This window comes from Dermacentor andersoni, chromosome 3 (genome assembly GCF_023375885.2).
Source record: "Dermacentor andersoni chromosome 3, qqDerAnde1_hic_scaffold, whole genome shotgun sequence".
NCBI classification, from domain to species: domain Eukaryota; kingdom Metazoa; phylum Arthropoda; class Arachnida; order Ixodida; family Ixodidae; genus Dermacentor; species Dermacentor andersoni.
In genome coordinates, this window is record NC_092816.1 from 51,930,649 (window position 1) to 51,943,397 (window position 12,749).

At 44.2% G+C, this 12,749-nt stretch overlaps 1 protein-coding gene across 3 annotated transcripts in view; it reads left to right on the forward strand.

The window, feature by feature from the left end:
• The window catches only part of LOC126548161 (N-acetylated-alpha-linked acidic dipeptidase 2), a 42,389-nt gene that overhangs the window by 11,624 nt on the left and 18,016 nt on the right, over window positions 1-12,749 (forward strand). For all 3 annotated transcript variants that reach the window (XM_050196290.3, XM_050196306.3, XM_050196298.3), the window contains 9 exons: window positions 63-261; window positions 1,054-1,244; window positions 2,731-2,871; window positions 4,245-4,371; window positions 6,313-6,435; window positions 6,594-6,771; window positions 9,850-9,949; window positions 10,040-10,132; window positions 11,804-11,889. In XM_050196290.3, coding sequence (XP_050052247.1) covers window positions 63-261; window positions 1,054-1,244; window positions 2,731-2,871; window positions 4,245-4,371; window positions 6,313-6,435; window positions 6,594-6,771; window positions 9,850-9,949; window positions 10,040-10,132; window positions 11,804-11,889 — 1,238 coding nt within the window. The remainder of the gene's footprint in view (window positions 1-62; window positions 262-1,053; window positions 1,245-2,730; window positions 2,872-4,244; window positions 4,372-6,312; window positions 6,436-6,593; window positions 6,772-9,849; window positions 9,950-10,039; window positions 10,133-11,803; window positions 11,890-12,749) is intronic.

Here is a 12,749-nt window from a genome sequence, read left to right on the forward strand (position 1 = left end):
ATTTGCGTGAACTAAGCTGTGATCTCCCATGTGCACGGGTGTCCCTCTCTCGTCGACTGCAGGGATTCAGGCGGAAGCAGTGGTGACGAGGCAGACGGGGGTGTTGCCACAATGGCAGACTACATCAGGGGCAAGAAGACATACACCAAGTGGGACGCAGACACCGACAACGTGGACATGGACCTGTCGCCCGAGGCACCACACGTCCAGGTGGCCTCCAGCCCTGGCTGGTTCTCCGGAACAAAGGGACGAGTGCTTCGCGTGAGTTTACAGTTGTCATGTGCAAAGCCAAGGCCATTGTTCTGGACCTGTCACTTTCAGGGCTATCGCGCTGTGTGAATGTTGATTGGTAAAACCAGCAAGCAGAATGCAGAATGGCTGAAGTATTAGGCTATGTCACGTGATCAAAGAGATCAGTCAAGAATGTGGCCCGAGCCTGGTCTTGGGTGCACCTGAATGGATTGCAAGAGACAACTCAAGCCTGCTTCACTGTGTTTATCCAGGTGCACTTGGACTTGCCAGCCATTAGCTGTTGCTAGAAAAATAGCGAGCTCATTTTACAGGACACCAGAAAGCAGTAGAAGGTGCCAAGAAGAAACTCTGTGAATTCATTATAATATATAATGGTTGGCTCTTCTCGTTTCCATAGTGACCTCGTTTACTATTGGACATTTTGCTAAACATAATTTCAAACTCACTGAAGTAACTTTTGGTCGTGCAGGTTTCAAATATGTGGTCAAGCACACTAGTTATTGCTTTAAATGTGCGATGACGTGGCAGTATAACTATCGCAATCTTCTCTTTCTTGATGTCGATGTTTTGTATTTAACCACACAGTGTTACCCACATATATTCATACGTGAAGCAGTGGAGGCATCAGGGTGGCTCTTTGACTCTTGCCATTTTCGCTAGCATCATTCCAGATTACTTTCAGCGTGTATCAATTGAGTGAGGTGATGAGACGGAACAAGCCAGGATAGCAGATCTCTGCAGTGCCTTTGCTGCACTGTAATCGAGACTTGTAAATCGTCGTCGTCGGGGTTTCCCGTGCAGGTGCTGATAGTGGGAGTCATCTTCCTGGTGGGGCTCATGTGCGGCTACGTGGCACGCAAGAGCATGCGTGATCTTGGTCAGGCAGCGCAGTCATCCTGCCCCATGCCAGGGGGCATCTACTCCTTCAAGGAACGCTTTGCAGAGCAGCTGCTTACCGGCGTTGACAAGAAAAACCTTGACAGCTGGTTGCGGTCAGTCCTCTGACACAGTGCTTAAGCTATCAGTGTTGCAGGCATCCTTCTTTTCCTTTCCCCTTTAATGCATAAAATTATGGGCGTTTTTCTTTAACTTAACAAATTTCTAAAGAACAGCCATTAACAAATATCATCAGAACTTTACTGTGTCGGTTTAGTTATTAAATGGGGCAGAAATCATTGCACTGAAAATCAGTACTTACATGGCTTATTAACAAAATTTCACCAGTTGTCCTTAATTTATTGCTTTAGGGCACATGTTGCATTTGCATATGTGAGACCAGTAAATGCCTAGAGGGGCCCTGAAACACTTATTGAACAGAGTAAGAAAATGTGGCCGATCTGTTAACGAGGAACCCGTGAGCGAAATGTTATTGCACGGCATGTAGCGGGGAATTTATAATCTCATGTCAAGCACAGTGAAAAATCGCTTGCTGTCATTTTCGCAGCATCGTCGTGCAGCAGCATCATGAACAGCTGGACCAACAACAGCTGTTGGCTGAATTCATGTTTGCGAGAACATTTTCAGTAATATAATTACTGCTCATTCGAGTTAAATAAATGAAGAATATATATGTCTGCAATCTCAAAATGGCAGAAAAGCAATTTCATCTTTGCACTCGCTGTGGTTTCTTAGTGGCTATGGTGTTGGGCTGCTAAGCACGAAGTCACGGGATCGAATCCTGGTCACGGCGGCCGCATTTCAATGGGGGTGAAATGCGAAAACACCCGTGTACATAGATTTAGGTGCACGTTAAAGAACCCCAGGTGGTTGAAATTTCCGGAGTCCACCACTGCGGCATGCCTCATAATCAGATCATGGTTTTAACACGTAAAACCCCATAATTTAATTTTTTTATTAATTTCATCTTTGCACTGCCAGTCTACATACGACAGTTGCACATTGCTGCGTCTGCTGCACTTGGCCTCTGATATGAAAGGCGTAGTTGTAGGTACGGTGGCCGCAAATGGGGTGCCGCCAAGAGTCACCTCACCACCAAGAAATTCAATCTTTGGCCAGGACCAGTGGGGCATTGCTCCCTTGTGTCCCCTTGCCATTTCTCCTTATGTAGCTTACAATGTGCTAGTGGAATTTATAGGAGAAAGAAAGCCACTCATTGGTCCTATAACTAGGTTTAACTTCGCTTGTGCTTGGAGGATTCGAAAAATGCTTGCAGCAGGATATTTGTGAGGCGACTTAATTTAATAGTGATGTCATTCTATTATCAGTTATGAAAGTGTGTCAGGGCCCCTTTATGGCATATACACACACTAGTCATGTTTCTGGCAGTAACACCAATTTTGAGACACCCGTCCTCCAACTATTGATGCACAGGTCGGTTTGCTTATGTGGGGTTCTCAATTATTTTTTATTCGTGTTGTGGTTTCGCTGTGACAGCACGTACGAGTTGCCTTAAATGATCTGCAACTGCCATCACTTCGATGTTTTCATGCGTGTCCCACCGCCCGCTGTGTCATTCAGGGTGATGAACGTGGACTACCACATGGCTGGAACCGAGAGGGGACAGCAGCTGGCCATGCGGATTGAGCAGGCCTGGAAGCTTTACGGTGTGGACAACACACGCACCGAGGTCTTCAAGCCTCTGCTGTCTTTTCCGGACAAGTAAGCTTGGAGGCAGCACAAGTGGTCCGTTAGCTGTCATCATGTGGGGGGGGGGGGGGGGGCAGAGGCGGGATGACACTTGTAGTGCGAAGTGCAACTCTCAGCTCTTCTTTTTCAACACTATTGTGTCCTGGTGCTATAGGACAGGGCAGGACAAAAACATGCAAACATAACAATAATACAAAGCAGGTAAACTCCGAATTATGCATTTGTACAAGTCCCTTACTTGCATCATTTGGCACTTGCCATGTAGTTCATCTTGTAAAGTATTTATATTTTCTTTCCATCGTTGCATGCAACAACCCAAAGGTAAAAATGAAACGTCTATCCCTCATTTTCTCAAAACGCCTCTCATGACATCAGTATATGAATAAGCAGTTTATAACGTTTCTTTGTGTTGCAGGCACTGTAAACCTTTGCGATGTTCACGAGTAAGGGCATATTTTAAAATGATCTTGCGCCAGCTGGCCTTGCTTACTGTTTTTTTTTTCCACATAGCATTAGCTATCGATGGGATCACGATTTAAACTGGTATTGGTATCAAAATATTAATGACATTTTTTTTTTTAGGATATTGTACATGCAACCACTGTGTATGGATCGTGACATAAAACCTAATGACATTTAATGGTTAAGTGATTAAGTGGCAGGGTTTCCTTACGTTGCAGTTTGAGTTTGTAGTGCTGGTAACTCTGGTGCTGTGTGATATTGGAGGACAGTTGCAGAAATCCTATGAGGTGCACAACATCAGTCACTGCAATGTCATTTAGACATGACAGTACACACATAGCTCAGAAATCATGGGGAAATGCAAGGTCTGTAATCAGTACCAGACGTGGTGACCAGAGGCTTGTGCGATCATAACAGCCACCTATTCCTGGGAAACCATAAATTGAAACCCCTGATTAAAGGAAAGATATATGTATACATATTTAATAGATCTGTGTGCACTGGGCATTCGGCAGTGTCCTCCATGGCTTGCACTGCCACTTCGTGTTATTTCGAGCGTAAGAAGCGAAAGCTGAAATTTTGATGCCTAACTTTTTAATTAAGGTGCCAATAAGCCACATGTTCATATACTGCGTTATGCATAATCCCTAGTAAGAGTTTTCTATGAATGTAAGGCACTGACATGGAATATTTAATTGCTGGAAATCCAAGGAAGTGGACATCTGTAAGATGCAAGTTGTCTCCCAATTGGCACTTGCACTGTAGCAGTCATACTCGCTGACAAGTCTTTATGTTGTAAGTTGTAACCTAAGGGCAATGTATATTTGAGTGTCATAAAATGAGTAACTAGTGTAGATGATGTGCTTATTATTACATGTAGGCATTTTACATACTACAAGTTTTGTTTCTTTTTGTGCATTCAGGGAACACCCAAATGAGGTGCGAATAATGCGTGGCACCAACGTGCTGTTCAACACTTCTGAAAAGGGTGCCGAGGCAGCCATGACAGTGAAGCCATTTTCAGCCTATTCACCTGCAGGAATTGTCAAGGTAAAGGATGACTAGCTTACTAGGGTTTATTGCACAAAAAATACGAGAAGAAGCACTAAAAGCAAGAGATGTAATAGATATAGCGGCATTTAAATCCCCCTTTGGGAGCCTCGTTCTCAATAAAACAATGACACAAGCATTGGACGGACATAACAGACATCTCTGACAATGCATGCGGTCTGCTTGCACTGTATGCTGAAGAGTAGTTAAACCTTTGCGGTCATGCGCAATCGCCCAGTTTGTGGTCGTTCCAGACAGGAGCCATTTCGCACATTTATATGCCATGCAGAAAAAGCACTTAGGCAAACAACTACATGTTAAGTGATTTATTAGAGAAAAATTTACTTATTCCTGTGGCTCTCAACAGTACTTGAGCACTGTGAGGTAGTGATAGGAGCACTCTCCAGGGTGGAGGCCATGATTTGCACTGCAAGTCTTTAGAGTCCTCATAGTCGCTGTTTGCTAAAGTGCTCTCATCCGAGAACGTTTGCTGACCACCTGAAGTCGAAATGTACTCATCCACAGCACTAAGATAATTTTCTTATTCACAGAACTCACATAAATTTTGTCCATAAGGTGCACATGCAGAAAACACCCGCCGTCCTTTCGGCGCTTAATGCCACAAATTGCGCAAATATCCCTCCAAGCATGAAGCAAGAAAGGAAAGAAAGAAGTGCTGTCCTCATCTGGAGGTGTTGACCATTTGGAGACATTGGAAAGCGTTCATATTACATGAAAAAGTTCTCGAAAACTGGCACTACTGACCCAAATAACTGACGAATGCAAGCACACATGCCGCATGCTACTTGATATCTGACCAGAACGTCTATATTCTTGTGTCGAGTGGGGCCCAACACAGGACCACTGAGGGTCAACACACTATGGGTTCATTGCGAACAAGGTTCCAGCTGAAACGTCATTTAATTTACTGGTACGTACCTTTCATGATCAGGGCTTCTTTCCAGATTTTCGTTCAGTGCGTCTCTTTTCAGCCAGGTGAGTTGCCATCAAACTTCAGATTTCATTTTCTCTGTGTTACCTGACATGAAGAGAGTGGTGACTTTTAACTGCCTTCTCAAATTCTCGGTGCTCAAATTGTCATCTTCAAGTAGTCCAAATTATGGGTAAGGCATTTTCTTTTACTGGTCTGTTTGACAAGTCTTCGTCACATTCATTATGTAAACAAACTAGTAAGCCCAAAAAAGTTGGAGATAGATTCAAAATGCTGCTAGTAGGATAAGGCTGCTGGATAGCTGAAATTTGAGATCTACAGGTGTGGCTGACCAAGTGACTGAGGGGCCCAATATAGCGCAAAAAGGAGGGGGTAACAGACAGTTGAAGCAAGTGTCACGCATGTTAAAAAGAGGATTCTAAACTGTTTTGAAATGAGTGCTGTCATAGTTAGAATTTTAGAAAAACAAAAGGTGAGAGGTCCAAGACCACAGAATTGGGAGAAACGAGAAGAAGATAGGGAAGCAAGAAACCTGTTCAGCATTCCACCTTTCATAGCTCATCCTCAGCATTGAAAATAGTGGCCATCAGAAATCGGCACTGTCAGAAGACGCTGCTTTGATACCCTCATGTGAACAAGTAAGCCTTGTATTTATGAGCTCAGTGGCATTGCATTTGAGCGCGCAGTAGTAGTCATTCCTATGTCCCACGTGTGAAGGAAAGTGCATTGTCTGGGGGTCATAGAAGAATTTGATGAAAACAAGCCACCTCCTGGCTTTTCTTTTTATTGTCAGAAGTCACTAATTCTTTTTACTGTCCTTTACATGGCTGGCTTGTAGCCAATAGCCCCTCCCATAAATTTCCACTAACATGGTTTCAAAAGCTGAATTTCATGAAATAATGCTTTTCTTTACTTGTGCAGGTGAGCATCGAGATGGTCACGGGTTGATGGTATGACTGACACATGTATTGCACTTTTTTCACATTCAGGGCAAGCCTGTGTATGCCCACTATGGAACAGAAGCCGACTTTGCGCTACTCAGGAGCAAGAACATCAACCTCAACAATACCATCGCCATCATCAGATATGGAAAAATACACCGTGGTTACAAGGTCAGTACAAGGACTGGTGTGCTGTAGCGTGGCCATGTTTAACCAACATGTTTCTTCAGCACATTTTTATTTGTGTTTTTTTAATGTAATTTATGCTAATAACTGTTCTCCTTGTAGATAAATCTAGCCCTGTATCTGTGTTTGTTCAATTCGCCTAGGTGAAACTGGCCGAGGAGAATGGTGTGGCAGGTGTCCTGCTCTACAGCGATCCCTTCGACAGCCCCGCTGACCGGGCCAGCCCCTCGGGAGGATTTCGACTGCAAGGGGACGGGGTGGAGCGCGGGAACCTCAAGAGCTACCCTGGCGACCCTGGAACCCCTTACCTTCCTGCTACAGGTTAGTGTTACAATGAACAGAAAAAATTGTACAGTAGCACGAAGCTAGGAAGAAAATATGTGGGGGTTTCCTAAAAAGAAAGCTTCGCAATTGAAGAAAATCTTGCTGTGGTTCGGAGACTGAACCAGGAATGAGCGTCTTTTCAGGGCAGCCGCTCTACCATCTGGTCTAACCAGGAGACTGGTTAGACCAGATGGGTGAATGATGTGACAACTAGAAGCACAGGGATACTGAATGTGACAGATTAGTTCTGTAGAGATCCTCAAGGAAGAACTTTCGTGAAAGGGAAATAATTGTCCTCCACCTGACAGTGGCATAATGTTCAGTTCTGCAGTGTTTCACTAATGATGTAACCTGTGTACGAGCCTCTTTTGCTTTATTATCTCGTGTAAAACTGATAGACCATCCTTAGTGCACCTGAAGTTTCACATCGTGTGTTTTCGGTTTTGAAGCCACTGCAGCAGAACACTTGGACAGGGTTGTGGCACTGCTTCGTAATGAAAATTTCAGACCTGCACGTATATGTGGCTGCAAGTTAGCATGCGTTCTAATGGATGTGTGATGGTTCAATTCCTATTTCACTTAAGAATGTCTTTACGAAAGGAAAAAGAAGTGTACATATCAACTGCACTGGCATCGGTAAACATTGCGAGAACACCCAACTTGCCCAACTTCGCACCCTGTCAAGTGACTAATTTTAGGGCAATGAAGGAAGCTGACTTTGCATTTTTATGGGCAGCGTGATAACGCCTGAAATACTGAACCACACCTGCTGGTGGAGCAGTGGTTAGCACAACCTCGTGCTTGCCAGCATGGAATCATTGTAGTGATTCTCAGTGCCATGAAACCACACTGGAATTAGTCATAATTTTGAGCTGGTTTCATTGAAGAAATAGACAAATTAGCATTTGTCGGGCAGTGGAGCAGTTCTTTGATAAAACAATGAATGATGAATGTTCTGCATCAGTGTTCTTTTAAAGCCACAAGGACATGAACATTTGGCAGCCATGATGGTTCACCTAGGCTAGTTGTGATGTACATTAGGAGACAGAGAAGGTTCAGCCCAGATTTGATATTTATTTTGCCGCACTAAGATGTTACTAGATAGTGTGGTTCAGGCACGTACCCAAGGGGGGACCGGGCCCCCCCCCCTATCTGCCCACGCCACCACTCCTCATACACATTCCTAACGCACAGACAAATCAATCTACTCGGCGGTGAACGTTTTGCTCCCTTTTACAGCGAAAGCAGTCTATGACTAACTTTGGTAGTTTTTTTTCGGCGTCCATTAACAGACAAAATCATAATGTGGGCCGATCCTGGTGATAGTACAAAAAGGGGCCAAGAACAATTGCACATACACCTGTGGACTCGGGAACCTATAACACGCACTTCAGAATCTTCGGGATGGGCCCACGTATGGGTAGTGCTTAACGCCTGCTTCACCTCCACTGCGGGTCGGCCCATCATTGCACTACCTTCGGGATGGATCCACATGTGGTGAGCGCTTAACGCCTGCTTCACCTCCGCCACGGGTGGGCCCGGTATTGCAATATCTTCGGGATCAGCCTACGTATGGGGAGTTCTTAATGCTTGCTTCACCTCTGCCAAGAGTCGGCCCGGTGTTGCACTATGTTCAGGAGCGGCCCACGTATGGGGGGTGCTTAACGCCTGCTTCACCTCCACCGCAGGAACACCCAACACAATTTTTATGTCATCATCTATTCAACGATCACGTACATTGCTGTTGCTTCGTTAGTTCAACCTTCTTTGTTTAGACTGATCCAGGGGCCATGAAAGAAACTCTGCTCATAGTGAGCTGGTGTGTATGCTCATGGAACGAGTTGCGGGTAGAGAAAACGCCAGTCGCGTTTAACTTTTCCTTTGTTCCATTATTTTCTTCAGTTATTTCCTCAGTCGCCGCGACGCTGGCAGATCCTCGTAACCATATATCCGCGATATGGGTTAGGTTAGGTGTAAAATAGTATATTGCGAAACAGCATCCATCATCAGGCCCTGCAATAACCGTTCAATCCATAAGCAAAATATGACTGTCACCCCTTACCTCGTCTGGTTTTCCCTAATTGTACAGCACTTTTCGTGCAAAATTGGCAGCTGGAAACAAGAGTCGCAAGGAGATGAGAAATTAAGCGATCTATTAAGGGAGAAAGCCAAGGCAACAGCTAAACAGGGAGGAAAAGCGAACATTGTTCGTGAAAATATTTATGGATCAGCATCTTTTTATTTAAAAAGGAACTAGAGCAAATCCTGCCGGAAGTGGGGAATAATTCTGTGTGTATTGAATGACGCTTCTACAGTTATCAATCGAGCTGCCTGACGTAGCCACTTCCCTGCTGTGCTAATGGGGGTGTTTTTCTAACCTTCAGTTGGTGGGCACAGTACGTCTAGAACCGGAGCCTCCTGCGCTTTACGCGGTTGTACGAGACTGGTGACCACGCATCGTTACGCAACTTCCCAAATAACAACACGAGTCGGTTTGGCACTTGGTAGAGCAGTAAAGGAGGGATAAAAAAAAACTGTGATTGTTCCGCAAGTATACATTTCGCTATATTTCTTCCAGAGATAATTCAAAGAAAGCTACTAGAAATCTTTATTTTGCACTTTTTCTGGTTAACTTGTTCTTTGCAAGGTTCCTCCTGAGTATCTTTCGTGCGCGAGTCCACTTGATGTGGTTCTTTGTTTGCCAAGTAAAAAAGAGGTGTAAGTCACAAGCGTACCTGTGAGATACACATTATTTCTATTTTATTTTGCGGGTTTACATGTCTTCATGGCGAATGGTGGGCATTCTTCACATTTCTACTAGTAAAAGTACCCTCCCCCTCATTTGCATAGAAAAGTTACCTTGGGTTGGGCCCCTCCCCGAAAAAAAATCCTGCGTACATGCCTGGTGTGGGTGCAAACCTTTATGCAAAAAGTATAGTCATTAAAGCTTTTCCGCGATTGTGTGCAAATTTTGGAGCGCTGTGAGTGACCGTAAGCTCACCATTCACCCATTTGTCATGAGTATACCTTCCTTTACCTTACTTTTCTGGCATTCATTGTTTTATTCTCCTTTAGACGATGTCTACATGCCTCCAAGGAGTGACCGCAAGTCTCTAGGCCTTCCCTCAATTCCTGTGCAGCCAGTCAGCTATAACGATGCTCGCCAGTTGCTCAAGTAATTTGAAGCTTTCATGGTGCTCCAGTTTGAAGTCTTTGTACGCTTTCATGACTACTGACTCACCTAGCCTTGCGCTGTCCCTTGCAGCAACATGTCTGGCAGCATGGCTCCGGTGGAATGGCAGGGAAGGTTGAACATCACGTACAACTTGGGCCCTGGCTACAGCACTGGAGACGACGTGTGAGTCCCGTTTTGCAGATTATAGTGGAAAGCTATGTGCTGCCTAGGTGGTTTTGCCTGAGTAGTCACGTCTGCCATGCAGGCAGCCACAAAAGCATCGCTGTGTTTGTTAACATCCCATCGCCCTATGCGACTGCTTGTCACTAACTGAACAATGAATGCTTGAGTGTATACGCGCGTCCATGCTATGGACTTTTCATCCCTTCTGCTTCCTGTTCTTTTGTCCTTCCCCCCGTGCATGGTAAACAAACAGGCTTGGCATGGTTAAACTACCTGCCTTTCTCTTATCACTTCCCTCTCCCTTTTACCCCCCTCATTCTCCCAAATTTTTCATAAGGTTTATGAATTTGGGCTCATTCTATGATTTTAATAATTCTGCATCTACTTTTATGAAAAGGTTTGCAATCGTGGGGTTTTATGTGCCAAAACCAGGATCTGTTTATGAGGCACGCCACAGTGGAGGTTTTTTTATTAATTTTGACCACTTGGGGTTCTTTAACATGCACCTAAAGTACACGAGCATATCTTCATTTTGCCCTTATCTAAATATGACCACCACAGTCGGGATCGAACCCACAACATTGCACAGCTTAGCAGTGCAACGTTATAGCTACACTAAGCTACTGCGACAGTTTTTTGCGAAAGTGTTTTAAATGTGTTGAAGGATGGGGAGGTACAAGATTGAGAAAGAAAAATGCATACCTGTTCCGCCCTTCTCTGTCAGCACAGAACGCCATAGCCCAGAGGGGTATACTTGCATCGAGCAAGTTTATTCTGAAAAGTTCCTAAAGCAGGCAAAATCAGAGACACCAGAGTTGCTGAAAAAGTCACTGTGTTCAAAAACGTGTGTGTTCCTTTAAAATCTCGGCTGTTTGAAGTTTGCTCTGCTGTTCTTGTTTGCTCCATCTAAAGGCATATCATCGTTAATAAGGTGCTTATGCATTCCAATAAAATGCCTGTTGTCACTACCCCCCCTCCCATCCTTTATGTCCACAAGATCTTTACGAATTCTAGGTTTCACGGGTGGGCAGGTATGCTTCAGAGACAGACTTTGGATCCATTTAGAATGTTAGATTACCATTCTGAAAACCTCAAATAATTTTTTTTATTTGAGGGGATGACTTAGCTTCTGGGAAAACTGCAGTTTAACAGGCTGCACAATCGGATTATCCTAAGCTGTGATGAATCACGAAAGGATTGAATCCTTCTGTGATTCATATTTCCCATGACGAACGGTGTTTGTTACGTGAATGCTGTACTGTTGTGCCAGCAATTCTTGAGGTCACACTTCACTGGTATTTCCATCTGCTTTTTAATCAAAGGCTCACACACTCCCTCAAAGAGCACTAATGGTGTGTGTACTATAATTATGTGGTCCAGTACAATGTTCATGCCGTTTTGAGTGTTACAATATTTCTGTTGTTGGTGGTGAAAGGGGCACCTTTACATCTTGGAGAGCACTAAACACCATTTTAGGTAGTGTTGCAATGTTTAATAATTCAAAGTACAAGCCCTAGGCATGATAATCAGGCGTCATCATTACACATATTGACGTCTGCTTAGCATCACCGTGGGATGTTGCGATGATGCTGCGGGATGTTGAGATGATGCGATGATGCTCATAAGCTGCCAAATACCTCCAACCTGTCGCTTCATTTCTTGCACCTGCAGTCAGGTGGAGCTGGCGGTGCACAACATCTTGCAGCGCTCCAACATCCACAATGTCATTGGTGTCATGATGGGAAACTTCGAGCCAGGTGGGCTTTCTCACTTTCATCACGATGCATTCTTGGTCGTTCTGGAAGTGCTCTTGTAGTTTGTGCTTACCTTTATCTGTCCGCTCTCATTCTTGTTCTGGCTTTGCTTGTTTCATGGCCTGCAACGGGGTCCTTGTCAAAAGAAAGCTTTATTGTTAGGTTAGTCGGTTGAAACTACCATTATTTTTGCTCTTGCACTCTTGTGTTTGTTCACGTTTTGAATGCAGCACAAATCACCGAAGTGCAGAAAATACTATGCGGCACAGGCACAGGCACGGGCCACCGGCTCAGTTTCATTGGTCAAAACGTGCGTGTGGGAATGTAGAAGTTGAAGCAAGGTTATTGAACTCCATATCACAGACACACAGTAATACCTCAGATCCAAGAAAATAGCAGCGAAATTTTTAAAGGACATGTATTGCAAAAAAAAAAATAGGCCAAAAATGTTAAAGAAGAGTTATGCAGGTTCATTTTGGCAAATTTTTTTTAGTGTGCAGCTTGTGTGATTGAAGGCCAGTGTAAAGTGAGGCATTCCTTTCAACCTTTCAGTGACTTCCCTTGACTTCCCAAAATGACAAGCCACAAAGCGATACTAATTCTTAAGTTTTTGATATCTCTAACACTACTACTTGCAGAAGTACCGACTACCGTGGGTTTGAGCTAGCATCTGTATATACCGTTTCTATTAAATATTTTGTTATGATTACAGCTCTCTGTCATTGCAGATTATCCATTAGGAAAGGCAGCCATCGTTTTGATCCTCTGAAATCAAAAAGCTGATTCAATGGATCACTGCCATTTTCCTTTCTTTATGCCACTTTCAAATGCTAAAAGCTTCACAAGGTGCCTTTAGTGGCCTA